This window comes from Musca vetustissima, unplaced genomic scaffold, assembly GCF_032173495.1.
Source record: "Musca vetustissima isolate MV318-11 ecotype Yass unplaced genomic scaffold, APGP_CSIRO_Mvet_v1 utg13690, whole genome shotgun sequence".
Lineage (NCBI taxonomy): Eukaryota > Metazoa > Arthropoda > Insecta > Diptera > Muscidae > Musca > Musca vetustissima.
In genome coordinates this window covers 80,506-101,751 of record NW_026880195.1, presented here as the reverse complement: position 1 = coordinate 101,751, position 21,246 = coordinate 80,506, and the positions used below count along the sequence as shown (strand labels likewise).

General features: G+C 34.5%; 4 protein-coding genes across 4 annotated transcripts; 2 read left to right on the top strand and 2 right to left on the bottom strand.

Annotated features, from left to right (window-relative positions):
• Positions 1–2,148: 2,148 nt before the first annotated feature.
• On the bottom strand, positions 2,149–5,242 carry LOC133325639 (T-cell activation inhibitor, mitochondrial). The gene is made up of 2 exons (XM_061534360.1): positions 4,697–5,242; positions 2,149–3,133 (listed from the first exon to the last, which is right to left on the bottom strand). Exons 1-2 carry the CDS (start codon positions 5,240–5,242, stop codon positions 2,183–2,185), a joined length of 1,497 nt encoding a protein of 498 aa, XP_061390344.1. The 3' UTR covers positions 2,149–2,182.
• A 1,579-nt stretch (positions 5,243–6,821) lies between these two features.
• Positions 6,822–7,280, top strand: LOC133325635 (UPF0235 protein C15orf40 homolog). Its single transcript, XM_061534357.1, has 2 exons — positions 6,822–7,033; positions 7,088–7,280. Exons 1-2 carry the CDS (start codon positions 6,822–6,824, stop codon positions 7,278–7,280), a joined length of 405 nt encoding a protein of 134 aa, XP_061390341.1.
• Positions 7,281–9,595: 2,315 nt separating this feature from the next.
• Positions 9,596–11,824, bottom strand: LOC133325634 (heat shock protein 83). The gene has a single exon (XM_061534356.1). The coding sequence runs from the start codon at positions 11,795–11,797 to the stop codon at positions 9,647–9,649; it is 2,151 nt and encodes a 716-aa protein (XP_061390340.1). The 5' UTR covers positions 11,798–11,824; the 3' UTR covers positions 9,596–9,646.
• A 3,309-nt stretch (positions 11,825–15,133) lies between these two features.
• LOC133325638 (protein male-specific lethal-3) lies at positions 15,134–20,985 on the top strand. The gene is made up of 8 exons (XM_061534359.1): positions 15,134–15,238; positions 16,967–17,145; positions 17,225–17,412; positions 18,102–18,405; positions 19,561–19,783; positions 19,841–20,186; positions 20,265–20,349; positions 20,793–20,985. Exons 1-8 carry the CDS (start codon positions 15,134–15,136, stop codon positions 20,983–20,985), a joined length of 1,623 nt encoding a protein of 540 aa, XP_061390343.1.
• The last annotated feature ends 261 nt before the right edge of the window (positions 20,986–21,246 follow it).

The following is a 21,246-nucleotide window of genomic DNA, read 5'->3' as shown; positions in this document are numbered from 1 at the left end:
GAAATAAATAGACCACAGCTGAGTTTTGGTTTTTTTTTTTTGTCGGATGACAGGCGACCAATATGACGTTGTGCGAAGTAATAATACACATTATGTTTTGTTTTATTATTAATAACTTTTTTATATTATATACAGTTTTTTATAAAGTAATTAATTTATAAGCCACATGTTTTTTTTAATGATTGATTATTAAAAAGTAACCACGAAAAAGAAAACCAATCCACGTAAAACGGGAATTGAACATATTTTCTATTATTTATTTAACTTGTTTTGTTGGCCCTGTACCGGCCCTCCTCTATCTTGCTCACCAGAAACTTAATTAGTGTAAAATAAAAAAAAAAAATCAATATTCTAAATACACACATATACTAATTGAAAAATATATTCGATACAATCAGATGTAGAAAAAAAACCGAGAAAATATACCGAAATTTTATAAAAAAAAATTATAATTTGTTAGAAATTTATAGTAAAACAAAAATTACTTGTTTTTGTGTAGATCACACACACATTTATATTTTTATTTTCTTAATACAAACTTCATATGTATTTATATAGATAAATATTACGTATTTTTAAATCGTTTTTTATCTAAAGAATTATTTGTCTTTTTTCAAAATTATTTACATTTTGTACACATTGCTTTATGTTAATCTATCTTGCTTACTTACAATATATACACAGTTTTACAAAAGCATATACATATATTTTATAAAAATGAAAATTCTTATAGTCTCATATAATAAATGTTTATTATTATTTATGTTTATATTACATTTACATATAATAAAAAATATATAATAAATATCTTATGTATTACGAAAAAAAAAACAGTTAAAACTAGATTCGTTGATTTTGGTGGATCCGAATTTATTGATCGAAAATGGGCAGGGCAGGGCAAATGTCTAAATCGTCTTAGAATATCCCTCCACCATAGGTATATGATAGGTACATATGATAGGTACATGAATTGGAATTGGAATAGGGAACATATCAAAAAGTGGACCTATACCGACATTTTTACAAACCGATTTATGTAAACCATAATGTACACCAAATACAAATTTCAGCAATTTTTAATTTTCCTAAAAACACCAAAAAGTGGATCGATATTGGCGACGCATGGTAGGGTGGTGGAACATCACCAAAATATAGCAATGTAGAGGGAACCAACTTACCGAGGTTTTATTTCGTGGTGTTCGTTGGAATCGGCTGGTTCAATATGAAAATTATCATTGCAGAAAAAAATGTATGAGTTCCGTTTTAGGTATAATCTCCAGGGACGTATAACTATTGATTACATCGTGTAGGAATTACCGAACATTTGTAGTTATCATTATAGTTATGTTATCATTGTAGTTATGAGGTGCTATGCATAGAGCTCAATTATGAAACATACATTTTTGCATCGAAATACCTTTATTTACGCTTAATATTAAAAATACCGAGGTATCCTATTGGGCAGATATAGTTCATTCTCGAATATTAATAATTTTTAGGAGGAAGATTTGTTACCATATACGACTACAAAATACCAAATTACAGCGAATTCTTTTGAAAATCGCGCCCAAGAACCCCATATAAGGATACCGAAAATTAGGGGGTATCCTTATATGGGGCTACCCGAAAATAGTGGAAATATATTTATAATTTTTAGTGGAGCGATTGGCTACCCAATAAGAGATCAAAGTACTAAATTGCAGCGAATTCCGGCGAAAAATGCGGTACACAACAGCTAATTTGGTTGAAATCGCGGTCAAGAAATTAAAATACCGAAAATCAGGGGTATCCTTATTAGAGGTATCCTATACAACATTACGAGATCGGAAATGATTATTTCGTTGAGTTACAAAGAGAAAAACCAAATTAATATACCCTCCATGCTATGGTGGAGGGTATAAATAAAAAAGCTATGCAATAATTGATAATTCAGTATTTAATATACCCTCCCCATAAAAAATAATATAAACAGGGGACAAATTCATAAAACAATTATTTTATTATTATTTAACTATATGTACGTTTGTATACAAAATCACTTTACATTTAAATTTGAACATATGGAAGGCACACAACAAAAACAAATTAGTAAAATAAACAGTTTTTGGGGGGTTTGTATTTATTGCAAAGACTCCGATAATCTATAGCCAAATGTAAAATTATTTGTTGTCATTGTTGAATACTACCGTCTTGTATTGAAATCCCATGGTATACAAACAATACCATCCGTTAGAACAGAATAATAATTTGCTATGTGCAAATCGATGTCGGCAAATTGCATTTTATTACATTTCAGTAGGTCGTTAAGGGTGTTGATCATTTTTTCAGGCGTTATCGAATCATCTTTGGTTAGTGATTTTAATCTCATTTCTTCAATGCATCGTTTTGTCAGTTCACGTTCCACATGTTTCTCTTCTTGATATTTTGCCATGCGTTCTTTTGCTACCGCTAAATTTGTTGTTATAAAATCAACTAGCATAAAGCCGGGACAGGTGGCGGGTGTTATTAATTGTCCCGTGGGACTGACCATTAGAGGACCTGCCTCCGATTCAATTACAATCTCGTATTCCGTCAGTGTATCGGGCCATGATTTTGGAAATTTATTAACAGTTAAATAATCACCCAATGTCGTTGTAACCTTATTCAAATGACTGGCATATTCCACGGCCTGCTGTTTTGGCATAAATTTACGACGACCAATTCGAATTTTTCTCAGCACCTGCGATAGAGTATTTTCATAGAGCGGTATTTTCTTGAGGAAAGCATCATGTTTGGGAATGTTGCGTATAAATTCAATCCAATTGTTGAGAACATCGCCGGTAAATAGCATTACATGTCCCTCTAAGCTAATGCCAGTAAATGGAGCAAAGACCACAACGCGATTACGTAAATGTTTGACATGATCTTTGTGCAGCGATGCCAAACGTTCTAAAGTCTTCAGGCAGCCGCGATAGTGTTCAAAATTCCAACCGCAATCATAGCGAGCATCTTTAAGTCCTAAATTTTCGATGACAGCCTTTTGTAAAACTTCGACATCGCGTTTGAGGGGTTGTAAGTCTTTGGCTCGCTTTTTAGCTAAATTCGAATTTTCAGCAATCCATTCGTCGATTGATTTTTTAGTTTCCTCTTTGGCCTGAAAGGAAAACGAGGAAATAAATAAAAAAACATCTTTAAAAATATCCTCCACTATGAGTTGAAGATTCAAAACGATCGGGAACTTTATTATAGGGACTATGCTGCCAAGAATAAAAACAATTTCCAACACAACATCGTAATACTAAAATAATGCAACCTAGGACAATTCAAATACCCATAAAGATTTACCACCCAATGACAATCCAAAATTTAAAATTTCTGCCAATTTGGTTGAAAACTTGCCCAGATTAGGGAGGTGCTGTAATATGGGTAATTCTCTAAAAAGTAAACCAATATTGATAATTATGGTAGGAAGCCCAATATAACAAATAACGATTGAAAAATCACCAAAATACCGAATATTTGGCTGTACAGTTTTATTTGGACTATAATTTAAATATTGCGAGCTCCATCGTGATTTCAACAGGTGGACGAACCCTGGACCCATATTAATAACTTCTTTGATAGGAAAATTTGTTCTGGGAGCTAAAACAGTCATTCGGGGGCTATATCTAAAGACAGTCCCATTTTAATAAATTTAAAATTTTTTTCACTTATTTATAGTTGCTTTGTTCTCTTTAAATTAAATTATAAACCACTTTGGTCTCGGCAGACCATAAAAAGTTACGCCACTTAAACAGAGGCCAATCTAGGTGCTCTTTTTCAAATTTTAATCTTTTGAAGGTATGTATTTTTTTAAGTAGAGGTACTTTTCTGGGAGATCTAGCATACAAATTGTGATGCAGCAAGAGTCTCCTGATTGTACATGCATGAACTTCAAGGTTAAATTTTTGTTTTAATTCCGTAGCAGATTATTTGTTTGTTATTATTTGTTATTATTCTTTTTTCATCAAATTGAGAGATTTTTCTATTTCGCACACGCGTTTCTGGTTTGGGAGACAACTTTATGCCGTTAGAGATCATTTTCGCAGAACAACCAACCACACATAAATTTGTAAGTTTTTCCTTCAGAAATCAATTTTTGTATGAGTTCTCATTTTTCTTTTGTACAATGTTTTCCGCGTGTTTGGATTTTTTAAAAATTATTTTAAGCCAAAAATATTTTGATCATAAAAACAAACTAAAATTTTGAATATTAACGCGATTTTACACGTTTCCTTACACCACTGCTATTATTATGCAAGCGAACAAAGGAGAAAGGCAAACAAAATATGACGGTAAAAATGTTCAGATTATTTTCATTATTTAAGTAGTTATGGCATAAAGTATGCATCAAAATAGCGATTTAAAAAATGTAGAAAGAAATCAACTGTTAACATTATTTTAAAAAACATTATATTAAGAAGCAGTACTGAACTGCTATTAATTTGCACGCTACTGTATATTCAACCAATTTGGTCTGAATCAAAATAACTAGCATAATAAATAGCGTGTGTCTTCACACATCTTCATATAATTATAAGGTGTACAACAAATTCCCTAAGTCTGACCGATTGACATTAAATTTTTTCAAATATTTCTATATTTCCTTAAAGTTTCCAGTTTCTAAAATTGCGATGGAACGCTTTATATCAATTGTTCCGAAACAATAGCTACTTACCCTATAATATGAACTCTCAAAGCCGGCAAATTGTGACCCATAATTATAATCTTGACTAGCCCTAAATCCAGCACCATTATCGGCAAAACCCCCTCCACCACTGGGTTTAACATCGTCAATAGGTGTAGATTTTAAACTCTTAACATAGTCCGTTGGCAGATTACACAGTTCCAGTAGTTTAGTTATTATAGTCTTTGGATCTCTCGTCCTATTATCCAATGTAAGTTGTATCAATTTAAATTTACTTCTATCCTCTCCATTTTCTTCACGTATGTAGAATTTCAATATTTTCGTTTCACGCAAAATGGACAATTTACGTTCTTGGATCATTTGCATGTGTGCACTGAGTTGTTTCAATGATTCCTCATTGACCGTTCGTTGCTCCGGATGTTGACCAAATAGGTCGGGATGAACTACAAAATAGAACGGTCGGAGGGCAGCTGCCAGTTCAGTGCTTATGTTGCGAACATTTTGAACCACGGTGGTATTCAAAGGTATAAGTTGATAGGTTTTGGCGCCAAATGACAGGGCATTTCGCAGCAGCATTCCTTTGGATCACTTTATCGTCGGTAAATTCTTCTCGACTTCCTGTAAAGATATTATATAAGATCAGTTGATGTTTTACCAATGTGTACATTAAAAGCTTACCTGCCTCCAAATTCGAATGCAAATTAATATATTTTTCGTCTAGTTTTCACCTGTTGTTCTTAACAAAAGGTGATTGATTTTTGTTTATAATTCCAGTGATTGGCAATTGACACGTTCAACTGTGTTATCCGTTCCGAGTACTACGATGAAACTTGATTATGAAATAACTTTCGACTTCTATACCAATATGGGTATGCTCTTATGTATAGATGGGGATTATCACACAAACGTAAATCTACTTTTTCTATTTATTAATTCCTATGTATTAAATTCGTTTTTATTTGCATTTAACTTTAAGACAAGGAAGTAAATTGGAAATTTCCGACAAGTAGAACGAAGAAACATTCCCGATAAAGATCGAGAATCAAAATAAAAAGCAAAACAAAATAAAGATTCAAAGGGCTACGAAAATCTATTTTGATCAAAATAACAGCTGATCAATTTGCCATTTGTCTGCTACAAATATTGCCAGATCTTTTTTTTTTGTACCCATCACCACACTGTGGTGAAGGGTATTATGTCTTTGTGCATATGTTTGTAACGGGCAAAAGTAATCGAAATGGACCTATGGTTCCTTTTGAGAATATGCCTATTTATGTATGTCAGCCTGACCGTTCGTCGGTCCGTCCGTCTATCCATGTATTTTTGTGTACAAAGTACACGTCGCAGTTATGATACGATTTGGATGAAATTTGGCACATGTCACTTCTTTGGCCCAAGGACGAACCCTATTGAAATTGGAGAAAATCGGTTCAGATTAAGATATACCTCTCATATAGTTACGTCCGATTTTATGTTAAATGTGCACCAAACTCCCTATATTGGTCCGATTGAGACAAAATTTATCACAGAGTTCTGAATTAGATCAAGATTGATATCTGTCAAGTTTTGTTGAAATCGGTTTAGATTTAGATATAACTCCCATATATAGTTTCGTCCAATTTTATGTAATTGGGCGCCATACTCCCAATATTTTCGTTATTTTGAGATTCTTGAACGCATTTTTCAACCAAATTCGCTGTTATTTAGTTTTTTGAAATCTTATATTGTCACTCTCCCAAAAATTATTAATATTTGCCTTCTTTTAGTGGTAGTCTACATATAACCCCCCCTTTTTATTGAAATAGTTATCTGATTTGGTGATGGCCTGGCCTCATATAACTTTGCCCTCTAAATTGCAGTATTTTGAAGATTTTATACACATGTTCCACGGCCGAACTTAACACCTTTTTCACTTGATTTGTTTACGTCTCCATGCGATTATGTCAAAATTGAAAGCATTTTTGCAGTTCGGATGAAATCATCTGGCCTTATTACTGGGCCATTGTACAAATTATTTAATAAACGAACACACCTAATAATGTAAACTTGTAAAACAGCTGATATGCCTTGGCGACCATATAGCGCTTGACAAATGTAAACAAACAAAAAGCACCACGATTCCTTCGTAGTTTCTCCACATCCATTCCGAGAATACATGCGAAGATTTTTCCAAATATCAGCATCCGCCATGTCCAAAGGAAAGAGCAAAAAGTCAGCAGCAGCACCAACAACACAAACATCTGTTCCAAATGATGATCCCATACAGACGGACAAAAATGGCAATATATGCATACGGATTTTGGCAAAACCGGGAGCTAAAAACAACGGTATAACCGACATCTCAACCGAAGGAGTTGGAGTCCAAATGTAAGAATAATTAATTTTTCAATAATGGAGATATTTAACGAATTTCATTTACAGAGCAGCACCACCCAGTGAAGGAGAAGCAAATGCTGAATTAGTGAAATACCTCTCGAAAGTGTTGCAGTTAAGAAAAAGCGACGTATCTCTGGATAAAGGTTCACGATCCCGCAACAAAATTGTTATGGTTAGTAAAGGTGTAACGACAATGGAAGCTATTAAAGAACTGATTCAAAAAGAAATTGACTCATAAGTTTTCCCCTAAATAAAAAATGAATGTTTCGTAGAACAACAGGGCATTTTTATATATAATATTTATGGTATAATAAAGGAAGTGAAATTAAAACTAAAAAAAACTTGTGCACCACTCTTATCTGTACTTTCCAGCAATGAACAATCAGCTTATATGTGGTATTCTTTTTAATTCAAATTTGCAGTATTGAAGACAGACCAAATATCTTGTGTTTTGAATGGAATGGCTTTTGTTTAGGGATTCACCTCGATTTTTAGAAGTTACTTCGAAACAAAATTACAAAGTTTATCTTTTTTGCCTCAAGTCTGGTTTAAGTTTCAGTCTCGGATCATTTTTAACTTGTTACCATATCTAGCCACAGTTGGCCTTAAAACAACGATATAATTGGTTTTCTTGTAAAAGTCCATACTTCCAGAGATATGGACTACCTTCAAAGTTCCCTTATTACTCTTGCATTTATCATATATATTATTTTGTCGTTCCGTTTGTAACTAATCGAAATATTCATTTCCGACCTTATAAAGTATATATATTCTTGATCAGGGTAAATTTCGAAGATGATCTAGCCATTGTCCGTCTGTTGTATTCACCGTACCTTCTGAAGGAATTTAGATTGAGTGTTGAAATTTTGCATAGAGTTGTATTTTGTCTACAGGCAGGTCAAGTTCGAAGATGGGATATATCGATCCACGTTTAGGCATAGCTCCCATATAAACGAGCTCCATAAAAAATTATAAAAATAGGACAATTTTTTCCGATAGCCCCCACATATGGGTACTCCCAATTATCGGTATTTTGTATTTTGTAGTCGTATATGGTAACAAATCTCCCTACCAAAATTATTAATATTCGTCCCCTTTTTAGGGTAGTACGGATATTAACCCCCTTTTTTATTTTAAAAAAATTATCTGATTTATTTCGCGTTTTGGGTTTTGTTCTAAGACTCTGTTGTAATTACTTCACCTGCGGAGGATATCGAGATAAAAAACTAGAACGTAAGGTTCGATAATGAACTATAGCCTGCATTTAGGCCCCATATTATGATACCAACGATTTTCGGTATTTTTTAATATTTATCTGATGCTAAAATATTAATTTCGAAATAGATGTATATCAGTCCTCAATTAGGCATAGCACCTCATATGTAATCAACATTGGTCCCGCTTAAGGTATAGCCTCCAGCAACGTACTAATACAATTTTTTCTGCAATACCAATTTTCATATTGAAACAGCCGCTTCCACCATAATGTATTTGGTGTACATTATGGTATACATAATCGGTTTGTAGAAATGTCTGTATAGGTCCACTTTTTGGTATGTTCCCTATATTTTCATTTCAAGTACCTGTATATCTATGGTGGAGGGTATCCAAAGTTCGGCCGGCCAAACTTAACGCTTTTTCACTTGTTAAAATTATCCATGACAACATGGGTATCCTTCTGAAGCTGTCGAAGTCCTGTTGGGAAAATAGAAGATGCTTTAAAGGAAGTATGGACAGCCTCATATATATGTAAATGTAGACGCTTTGAAATAATTCTCGCCCACCAAGAACTTGACAAATGTTAAGTAAATTCTCGGGCGTCTGATACATAACTCTACTTTCTAACAGTGACTTGAACATTTAATACAAAGTTACACTTGAAGCTGTCTTTGACCAACCACTCTCTTCGATAAGGGACATTTAGCGGAAGTTAAAAACGGCCTAATCGTCTTTTGCCGGTAAGATGTAACATTTTGTAATCGACGGAGCAGACGGTTTTCCATCACATAAATGTATATGTACCCACTATTTAGGTATTATCAAGTATGTACCCCCCCAATTCTCGAAATTGAAAAACTACAAAATGTAGTTCTTAACAATTTGATTATTTTTATTGGCTTCTTTTGTATTGTAATGAATTTACATACAATGTGTAATTGAAGTTCGAACAAAAAAAACGAAAAAACACTAAATAAGGGCTTACACATCTAAATGAATAAAACAAAATAAAAATTATAGTTATCCATAAATAGTTGCTTGGATTTTATTTCAGTTTTTTTTTTTAAATCAAACCTTAGAAACTGCGATCTTACAAAAAAATAGTAAATTTAAATAAAATATGAATTTGACTGAAAGATGTACGAGTGATGATGAATGGGGGGCACATTGCTACATGCACCCACCGCTTACAACGCGGCAATGATGAGTAAAAAGTCAATTCTTCTATTTTATACAACACAAATGGATCCAGAAACACAAAACTACTACATTAATGTGTTCCACACATCCATGGAATTACTTGCAACAGTCTGTTGTGTCTGTCGAGTATGTGGCAAACTCTTAAAAGCTACTTATACGTTAAGAGGAAGGGCGGGGGTTAAGTATTTAATCGACTTCTTCCATGTGAGAAGCATCTTCGGTATCATCGACCAATGGAGGAGCATCACCGGCACTTTGTGTTTCTTCAGCAGCCATGGGTTCGTCTTCGTCGATACCGAGACCAAGCTTGATCATGCGGTAGATACGGCTGGCATGGGTCTGTGGGCTTTGAAGGGAGAAGCCAGATGAGAGCAGGGAGGTCTCGAACAACAAGATAACCAAATCCTTGACGGCCTTGTCGTTCTTATCGGCTTCGGCCTTTTGACGCAAGGTCTCGATGATTGGATGATCGGGATTGATTTCCAAGTGTTTCTTGCCAGCCATGTAACCCATGGTGGAGGTATCACGCAAAGCTTGAGCCTTCATGATACGTTCCATGTTGGCAGACCAACCGAATTGTGATGTTACAATACAGCATGGAGATTCAACCAAACGGTTGGAAACGACGACTTTGTCGACTTTGTTGTCCAAGATGGATTTCATGAGCTTGCAGAGGTTTTCGAATTTGGCCTTATCCTCTTCACGCTTCTTCTTTTCTTCTTCATCTTCAGGCAATTCCAAGCCTTCCTTGGTGACAGAGACCAATTGCTTGCCCTTGTATTCCTTCAAGTGTTGGATGACGTATTCATCAATGGGTTCGGTCATGTAGACAACTTCGAAGCCACGAGCCTTGACACGTTCAACGAAGGCAGAGTTGGCAACTTGTTCCTTGGATTCACCAGTGATGAAGTAGATGTGTTTCTGGTTCTCCTTCATGCGGGAAACGTAATCGCCCAAGGAGCAGTAGTCATCGCCAGAGGCGGATGTGTGGAAGCGCAAGAAGTCGGAAATCTTAGCGCGGTTGTTGCTGTCTTCATGGACACCCAATTTCAAGTTCTTGCTGAATTGGTCGTAGAACTTCTTGTAGAGTTCCTTGTCTTCGGAGAGTTCTTCAATCAATTCCATGGTCTTCTTGACCAAGTTCTTGCGGATAACCTTCAATACTTTGTTCTGTTGCAACATTTCACGGGAAATGTTCAAGGGCAAATCTTCAGAGTCGACGACACCCTTGATGAAGTTCAAGTATTCAGGAATGAGGTCTTCACAGTTGTCCATGATGAAGACGCGACGAACGTACAATTTTATGTTGTTGCGTTTCTTCTGGTTTTCGAAGAGATCGAATGGGGTGCGGCGGGGGATGAAGAGCAGAGCACGGAATTCAAGTTGACCTTCAACTGAGAAGTGCTTGACGGCCAAATGGTCTTCCCAATCGTTGGTGAGGGATTTGTAGAATTCACCGTATTCGGCTTGAGAGATATCATCGGGATTGCGAGTCCAGATTGGCTTGGTCTTGTTCAATTCTTCATCTTCGGTGTACTTAACCTTGACGGTCTTCTTCTTTTTGCCATCCTTGTCCTTCTTGTCGGCATCTTCATCTTCACCAACATCTTCGATCTTTGGTTCGTCGGTTTCCATATCCTTCTTTTCTTCTTCCTTCTTTTCATCGTCACCCTCATCGTCGGAAACTTCTTGGTCACGTTCCTTCTCGACGAGCAATTTGATGGGGTAGCCAATGAACTGAGAGTGTTTGTTTACAATCTCCTTGATCTTGCTCTCTTCCAAGTAATCAGTCTGATCTTCCTTGATGTACAAAACAATCTTGGTACCGCGACCCAATGGTTCAGAGTTGTCGGCACGCACTGTGAAAGAGCCACCGGCAGATGATTCCCAAACGTATTGTTCGTCATCGTTGTGTTTTGAGGTGACGGTGACTTTGTCGGCAACCAAGTAGGCAGAGTAGAAACCAACACCAAATTGACCAATCATAGAAATATCAGCGCCAGCCTGCAACGCTTCCATGAAAGCCTTTGTGCCAGACTTGGCAATGGTACCCAAATTGTTGACCAAATCAGATTTGGTCATACCAATACCGGTATCGATGATTGTCAAGGTACCAGCAGTCTTGTTGGGTATCAATTTGATATATAATTCCTTGCCAGAATCCAATTTCGAGGGATCGGTCAATGATTCATAGCGGATTTTATCCAAGGCATCGGAAGCGTTGGAAATCAATTCACGCAAGAAGATTTCTTTGTTGGAATAGAATGTGTTGATGATCAATGACATCAGCTGAGCAATCTCAGCTTGGAAAGCGAATGTTTCAACTTCTTCTGGCATCTGGAATGAAGAGGAAGAAAAAAAAAACACGTGGGGGTTAGTGAAATGTGGTTTTGAAAAAGGGTGGGGGATTAAAAAAGATTAAAAAAAATTAAATTTCTTGGTAAAAAATTTGAAGATCTAATGGGCCATGTTTGGGATTTACAACATATAATAAAAATAAATACGAGAGGAAATTTAAATAATCTTATTGGATTTTTTAGAATATAATATGTATGCTGGTAAAATCTGTTTCCATTACAAAATAACCTTGCCCTAAATCTATAGAATATAGGGGGTGTTTTGGAAAAAAAAAATGAAAATCTTCTATACCCATATTTTAGCGACACATGAGTCACCATTAAAAATTATGAATTACACAAGAAAATTGATTTGGGATTCAAATCAATTTCACTTTTTTGTTTTAGTTTTGATGGAAGTTGTTTTAATTATTTCATAATCCACAAAAAAGCGTCTTTTGAATTCTAAGCATTTTTTGCAATTTCCACTAAATTTAAACTTCGACCTTTGTAAATCACTGATGCTATATTCCAGTTTTTATTTTGAAATTGTGCAATCCCGGCAATATTTTACGTACCTTTGCTGTGTGTTTTTGTATTATTTTACAAGAATTCAGAAATATGTGTTGTAATTTTAAAAATTACTTTTTCTTTTCTTTAAAATAATTTCTCTTTCGCAATCAAAGATCACTGTTTCTATGCACCGTGTGTTCTATCAAAGAATTTTTGACTTTGTTCCTCTTTTCTTGGTTTGGCTGTTTGCCTTTGTCACGTTTTGCTCAAGTTCTGTTACAAGACTAATGCCGGGTACACGCTTGCAACCGAATTTATACACAGTTGAATGAATGCATGAAAACACTAGAATGTTCTGGAACAAACTACCCGGACTTCCGTCGACACTGACAGCCATCATATGGTTGAGTTTGTGGGTATTGTTGTTCAATTGGGGTGTTTGTAGTACAATTTTAGGATATATAATATTTAATTATGGTGTAAATTATTATTTTTAAAGTTGTTTAAGTGATAATTAATGTGGTTTAATTTATTTTTTAATTAAAAGAATAAAAATAATAAATTGCCAACAAAATTTACAGGGTTGCATTTATCATCAAACGGTGCTATTCAAACTGTGTGTGGGGCATTAATAAACATATGGTCTCGAATTTTCAAGAGCACATTACTCACACTACTCTGCAACTGTCTCTCTCTCACTCTTTCTTTCTATGCGACTTTTTCGGCAATTTGTTGCAAATATAATAAAAATCAATAAATTCTTATATGATAAACAACATGAATATACTATGTAGTCATTTACTGGAGATTTCTGCATTTTTCATGAATAATTTAATTTATGAATAAAATGCAAATACATTTTTATTGTAATTACAGAGCAAACGAGTGCTAGTGGTAATGCTCTCTTGTTTTGGGGTGGGCCATTACAGCCGGCAATTTTGGGAACATTGTAGAAACGATGCCCTTTCATACATGAATAAATATGTACATACGTATGTATAAAATTTATTATAAATAAATTATATTTCCATATTAATAAATAAATCATCAAATAGATGAGTTCATTTGATATTAGCAAGTAAAGCGTACTGGTGTGATTTCAATTTGGAAACGTGTGAATCACGTTATGTAGATGTTCATATTTTATTTTTGTTTATTCGACAATATCGCATACTCTTTTTAAGTGCACAATATAATTTGTAAAAATATTAACTTTTTTAAATACATTTGCTATACCTGCTAATATATAAATGTAGAGGTTTTTGTCAAGACCTCAGATTAATTGTAAAGGTTATGAGCTAATATATCTGGGAATTAAAATGTATATTAAACTATAGCCAATTTTTCTTAAGCAACAACTCAATAGTATTAATGATATGCAGTGACTCAATATTGAAATGTCATGACGATCATTTGTCTGCCGCCGTGGTAAAATTTTTCAGAGGGAAAAGAGAAAACATTTTTGATTACTGGAAATTTCCTGTATTTTCGATTTTCCATAACGGATAAGAAGTTCCTTTTGATCAAGAGGGACCACAAATCTATTCCGAAGTTCTCCAGTAACTATCCGAGTGATATTGCGAGGGACTTATTGATTGAAAGGTTTCCTAAACTACCACCACGTTGGTGGATTGGACGTCTGAGCCATCAGCACCCCCTAAGATAAACTGAGCGCTGACACTATCATCCACGAAAACTGAGAGTAAGGGACTGTCGAAGGATAGCCTGTAAAAAGCAGGCGCCAGCGTCAGCTGGGTCAACCTCTGGGAGCCAAATCTCGACCACAGCCCATGGCTGTGAAGAGAATAAGGTGCTCCGCATAGACTAATGATTTGACGTAGCTATTCGACAAAGCTATTTCTAGCACGGGTACATGTCATCATTAAGTTAAAAACGAGTTTTGTCTCTGAGGATGGATGTAAATAGCCATTACACCGATTTAAAGTAGCGATCGACCCCAATTTAGATTTGCGTTCGATTGGAACCCCTTACTATATTCGATGGCAAAGAAATGAATAATTTTCTGAGTAGATGGTTATTATGTCTTTAAAAGAACATATCTGTATTAGAATTATATTGTGCAGAAAACATGCACAACAAAATTTATGTCAACAATCGTTGCTAGGATTCTGGGACGAAGTATACATCAATATAATGCACACATTGCGTGCATACATATATTCAAATATACGAATAGCATAATTGCACAATGCTGATTTTTCTGGGATTTTCCCTCTAAAACACACATGTATAAAAATATATACATTGTTATCCAGAAATACCCCGAACATAATTCCTTTCCCATAAATAGTATTGTATGTAGTTGCGGTTTAGTTGACAAAACTTAATCAAGAATGTGCGTATAAAAAAAACAATTGATAATGACGTTCATTATTAAATATGTACATTCATTCATACACACGCACATGTATCCATATGTATGTAGTTTCACATTTTATTTAAATTCAATAGTGTCGACAAACTCCCCTTAACAACGACCAAACATTTTTCTTCCAATGACTATCAAACTGTAGCAGATGTTTGTTTATCAACAAAACACAAAATGCTCTCGAAAATTCACATTGGAAGGGTGGCAAAAGAGAGAGAGAGCATGCTTTTGCAAACCATGCCAAAGAGAATATTCAAGAAGAAGCATTAAACAGCTGGTCTTGGTTTTCTGCAGTGTTTGTGTTTTTATCAAATGTTTGTTGTTGTTTTTCTACTCGAAATTTCTCGGCGGCGGCTTTGTCCTCAAAAGAAGATAAATTTTGTAGTACATTTGTTTTGAAATTAAGTGAAATAAAATTTGTTGAAACATCCCGAGATGGTATCAACACGTGGTCCAAGATCTCGGTATTTCGAAAAAGGTGAAAAAGTTCTTTGTTATGAACCGGACGCTTCCAAAGCCAAAGTCTTGTATGACTCAAAGGTAATGTGTTGATATGTATGGAATTGTTTCTACATGGAAGTTGCAGGATTTCGGACATGAGAGAATTAATAAATATACACAAAGCATTAAAATTAAAACAATACATTATAGTTTAAAGTGGGCCTTATATGTTTCTATATTTTATTGTTATTGCATTGTATGTTTATAAGTATCAATAAATTTAACTTATTGCATTATTTTTTTAAAAATAATAAACTAGGGTGGAACTTAAAATATTTGTATTTATGCATTAGCTCGATCCGATTTTAATGTACCTATAATGAAGTATAGTAGACCACGGATATAAGAACATCTTATACCTATAAGACATAAGAAAATGATTCACCCATATACGAAAACAGTTTATTATATAAAATACATTCATATAAGAAAACCACGCTTAATAACAACAAAAGTCTCGATTTTTTTTTTTTGATGTATATATATCCGTGGTCCTAATGTATGTGTTTAGCTTTTCTCATAGGAATCCGAAGACTTGAAAAAATACCATTTCTCTTATAATAATTTCATACCTTTATAAAAAAATGAGCAATTTAAAATCATAAATGAATTTATTGTTCGGACAAGGGGTATAGGGCATGTTCCTGTATCATTTTAAAATTTTTACTACATATAGGCATATGGGTGTCCAAATTCTGAAACGCTTGCATTTTCTCGTGCCTTTTAAAATTTATTAAGGCAATGCTGTGGTTAAAGTTTGGAATAAAAAAATCTTCTTTAACACTAGGTTTACGTGATCCGTGAATTTGACGGATTTCAGACTATGAAATAAAATACGCAAAAAACTATAGCATCATGTTGAACAATTTTGCATCGTATATTAATAATTTCATCAAAAGAATCTATAATACATTAATTATGTCCCTAAGCTTAACGTCAAATTTGCTCCTTTCTTCGAATAGTAAATATAAGAATGTGAAATATAGCGGATTGTATGGTCTGAGAGCTATAGTATTTAGCATTCAAAGAAATCTCTTTTAACTCTGAACATCTAAAACAAGAAACGAGATTCAGTAATGTTGCTGCAGTGTCATTTGTAAAACATGTTTTAAAAACAGTGTGCAAAGGTTTCAGTTATTTCAGACAGCCTATATCAGCCAAAAATTACATTGCAGAGAGTCTCCGCCTATTGTAAGTATTTACAATAGGGTAATTGAATTTGTGTACAGCAATTTTTACTTTTACCGACCACTCCACTTGGTTGACCTTTTCCAATATAAACTTCTCGGATCTATGTCCTTCAGGGGTAAATATATACGCTAATATATACAAAATTTGAATTATAATTTTGTCATTTTTCACATAAAAGTCAGGATCCATTTGACCCAACCCAATATTGACCGACCTTTATCAAAACAGGCATGTTTATTGTTTTGCCCGATCCCCTTCGCCATGTAAAAATTCACGTCGTTTAGACCAGAAAATCATAGAAAAAAGTTTTTGGTTCATTTCATCCCCTAAATATTAACCCATTTTTACCAAAAGCAGTAGGGGTATTCATTGGCCATAACTTATACTACATGCAAAATTTGGTGAAGATTGGTCTATATCTGTGGCCTGTGTCGTGTTTACAAATTACATGTCTAGATCAACTCAGCTAGTTGAGATATGTCCGTATCGGTATACATACTTAAAGCTAAGATCAATATTTCGCTAAATGTGTAGATTTTTTAATGGTTCAGCATTTTTTATTTTTATTTGTTACAGATTTTAGGAACATACGAAATCAAAGATAAACGAGGTCGTAAACACATTCAATACAAAGTTCATTTTCAAGGTTGGAGTAGTTCATGGGACCGCAAAGTCAGTGCGGATTATGTTCTAAAGGACACCGAAGAAAATCGACAACTTCAAAGAGACTTAGCAGAAAAGGCCCAACTACAGTTGTAAGTAGAAAGGCTTCACAGACGACTCTACTTTTTTTAGAAAATTATTCATTACATGATAATTATTTTCTATTTTTAGAGGAGCATATTTATATCGCAAAGAACACAAAAATAAGAAGAGGTCACGCAAAACAACATCCATTAATTCGGAAGATTCCGCTGATGCAAGTACATCGCCCAACAAACTTCGTCCACGCGGTTTATCAGAGGATAATTTTAGTTCTGGCAGTACATTCGAGAAAAATGAAGGCTATTCGATGAAAGATGGTGAGTATTGTTGGCTGGCATGATTGTGGTGGTGGTTGATGAAACAACACTAGCAGAGCATTGTCCTTATTTTTCAACAACATACCAACCGTTTGTTTGGGGCATAGAAATGTGGGTCAATGTGCGCACAACAAAATAGTATATACCACAACAAAAATAGTATATATGTAGTATATATGTGCTGAAACAAAACGAAAGTAAGCACCAGGCGTAACACACCCCCTAAATATTTCGAAAAAAAACATCTGCATTCAGTGCAAGAACAAATACAAAACACCCAACAGTTTTATGTTTTACGTAGATAAATGTTGATATCGTTACTCTATTGGCATCTGACAATGTAAAGCAAATGACGCTAAAATGTACATGAAAATTGGGACATTAAATTGTACCTATAAAAGTAAAACAAAGTGATATTTTATGTATTAAATAAGCCAACAAAAAACAGAAAATAGAAATACATAAAATAATTTACAGTGCGATTAAAATTTTATCTACTAAACCGCATTGGCATTCAAAAGAAAAAAAAATACAATGCTTGGTGAACTTTAAACAATTTATTTCGTATATTCTGTGGCGTTATTTGTTGGTGTATTTTATCATTATAATAACTAATAGACTGTCATTATATATTTGTGTCTCGCTGCTTTCATGTTACATAAACCAAATTTCATTGCCGTGCATTTCAGATGAAACCGACTCATGTTGCAGTTCCATCGAAAGTTTTCACGATGAGGACCGCGTTATGTTACGTATTAGTGAACGTTTGCGACAATATTTGGAATATGACCATGACATGATTGTAAAATATGGAAAACACCATGCATTACCATCCCGAAATCCAGCTGTTTCGATATTGGAGAAATTTGTCAAGCAAACAGCTTTGAAAATGGTTTTCGCAAACAATCAACCAGAGGGCCCAACACGACGACGTGCTGTACAACAACGGGCCACTGATAAAAAGGAAAAGGATGTTGAAAAAATTATATCAACGTAAGTTATTAGGAAGAATACCATGCCCATTTTGGATTTGTGTTCACCATTGGACAAAATTATATGAGAACTATATCTAAGTCAGAATCGTTTTCCTGAAAACTTTTGTATATTCTCCAAAATGTCGTCTAAGTCGACAGAAGAATTGTCTTTAGTGCCATTGTTGATAATTTTTTATATTAATTTTGATTTTCCGTTTGTAATTCATGGAAATAATCATTACCAACTCATATATTTTTGATGGGCGTAAAAGTCTATGACGATCTAAGCATGTCCGTCTGTCTGTTGTAATCACTCTAGCCTCTGAACGAATTGGGATAGATCGCCAAAATTTTGCATAGAGTCGTTTTTGTCTGCAGTCAGGTCAAGTTCGAAGATGGGCTGTGTCGGTCCACGTTTAGGCATAGCTCCCATATAAGGGTACCCTGAAATTTTCGGTATATTGGGTTAAATTCGGTTGAAAAAAATCAACCGAATTCTTTGAAATTGGGTTCTAATTGGGTACCAAATTTCTCCACTAAAAATTTTAAATATAGGTCCACTATTTCTGGTAACCCCTATGTAACGGTGCCCTCTCCAATTTTTAGTTTTTGGGTGTTTTGGCCGAATTTTCCGCCAGATTTTTTTCTGCAATGATAATTTTCATGTTGAACCAGAAGCTTCACCCAACTCCCCGAAATAAAACCTGGGTACGTTGGTGATGGCCTCATATAATTGTGCCCTCTCTAAATTGCAGTGTTTTGGGGATGTTGCACCCTATCATGCGTTGCCAATATCGGTCCACTTTTTGGTGGTTTTAGGAAAATGTCAATTAAAAATTGCTGAAATTTGTATTTGGTGTACATTATGATTTACAAAAATCGGTTTTTGAAATGTCGGTATAGGTCCACTTTTTATGGGATGGACGAATTTAAGCTTTTTTCACATGTTTTTCTTATCGAACTCTCCCCCAATGTTTGAATTGAATATTCAGCTTTTCCGTATAACATCACTTGTTTTCACTAGGTTATAGGAAATCCAACTAGTATTCTTCTCAATACTAGTCAACTAGAACTTTCCTAATCTCAGGGTCCAGTAAAAATCGCATATAATAATTTAGAACGGTTATCTCTTGACGCTCATATATATACATATACTTATATTTTTTAATTTCAGCGTTGCTTTACTAAAAGAAGTTGCCGATGGCTTGCGTATATATTTCGATTTTACCATTGCTGATTATTTGCTGTACAAGGAGGAAAGGGAGTATGCATTGTCATATTTGTCGAAAGAGAACTTAAATTCATTCACATATGTCCCGGCACCTGCCTTTTCCCTTGAATGGTTCAACATTAAAAATGATACAAACGATGCAACAAATGCTAGCTCCTCAAGTAATGTGACTTCGTCCGCATCCAATGTGCCATTAGAAAATCCCAGTGGTGAAGCACAACAGCAGAACTCAACAAATACAACAGACGCTTCCAGCAATCCAAACCCAACAACAACACCACAAGAAGAACAACCACAACGTAGAAAATTGAGATCACATCGCAGCGAAGAATGCGATTTTACATTGGAGAATTGTTTGGCCAGTATTGCTAGCACGAATGCGGGTGCAGCTACACCATTAAATACCAATATTCCGGCATCTGGATTAAATCATTTGAAATCCCTGGCACCCATTTCACCACAGATACGTGATTTTTTACAAAATGTCTTATCATGGCGTATATTACCATCAAAAGCCCCCTCGGCACCCTCCATGATATTCGGAGCACCACATTTAGCCAGACTTATAGGTACGTAATGAAACAGTCTGATTATAAATTATACGGCCTTACATTTAATACATTTTCTCCATTACCTCCATTGTATAGTTAAACTCCCAGAATTTCTAAATGCATCCACAATGAGTGATGAAAAATTGAAAATAATTCTACAACATTTGGATACATTTGTGAAGTAAGTATTTGTGTGGAAGTACATACGATATGTTTATTAAATATTTTCGAGTGCGACGACGTGTATTTGCGCAACTGGTGGATTTACTGAAATTCTTATCAGACTGTCAATTGCTGATACGTTTACCTGCAATTATACATTTCTCTTTTTATTTTTGACAATTGCTATGTAGTCTTTTAGTAGCTGTTCATTGGACAAGTCAAGTGTTTTCCAAACAAAAAGATCCAAAATGATCAATTATTTCAACTTGTTTTGGTTTTTGACAATAATTCTGAGTGTTTTTGTTACGATAAGAGAAGAAATAACATCATTGGAATTATTGCCAAATAATTCTGTAATTGTCAATTTAAATCGCGTTTTTATTGAATGAGGTTTACCACAAACATTTGTGTGTTTTCTAATTTGATTTTATTAATACTAACACTGTATTATTATAATTACAGTTATTTGGAATCTCACAAGGAATGGTTTAATGAAGACAATTATGAACGAAAGTATGTCAACATCGCACAAGAACGTGAAACAGAAGAAAAGGCCAACATTCAAGAGCCTCCCGATTCCAACGTGACAGTGAAAGATCAAGAGACGATTTTGCCACCTGTCAAATCGCCAAATGTGGAAGTTATGGCTTCGTAACAATACTAAAATATATTTTAGAAAGAAAGACTATTGATTTTTTTGTACAAGTTTTATTGTATCAGTATTTAGTTTTGTAATAATTTTGAATTTTAAATTCAATAATGAATAAAGTGTATTGGCTAAATTAAGGATTTATTTAAAAAATCATATATTACTGTTTTTTTTATACCCTCAGGCAGAAATGTGCCTCATCGAAATATTGGTTTTACAAATATTGGTTACAACGGCCCGGAATGTACTAAATGTGGTACCATTTGT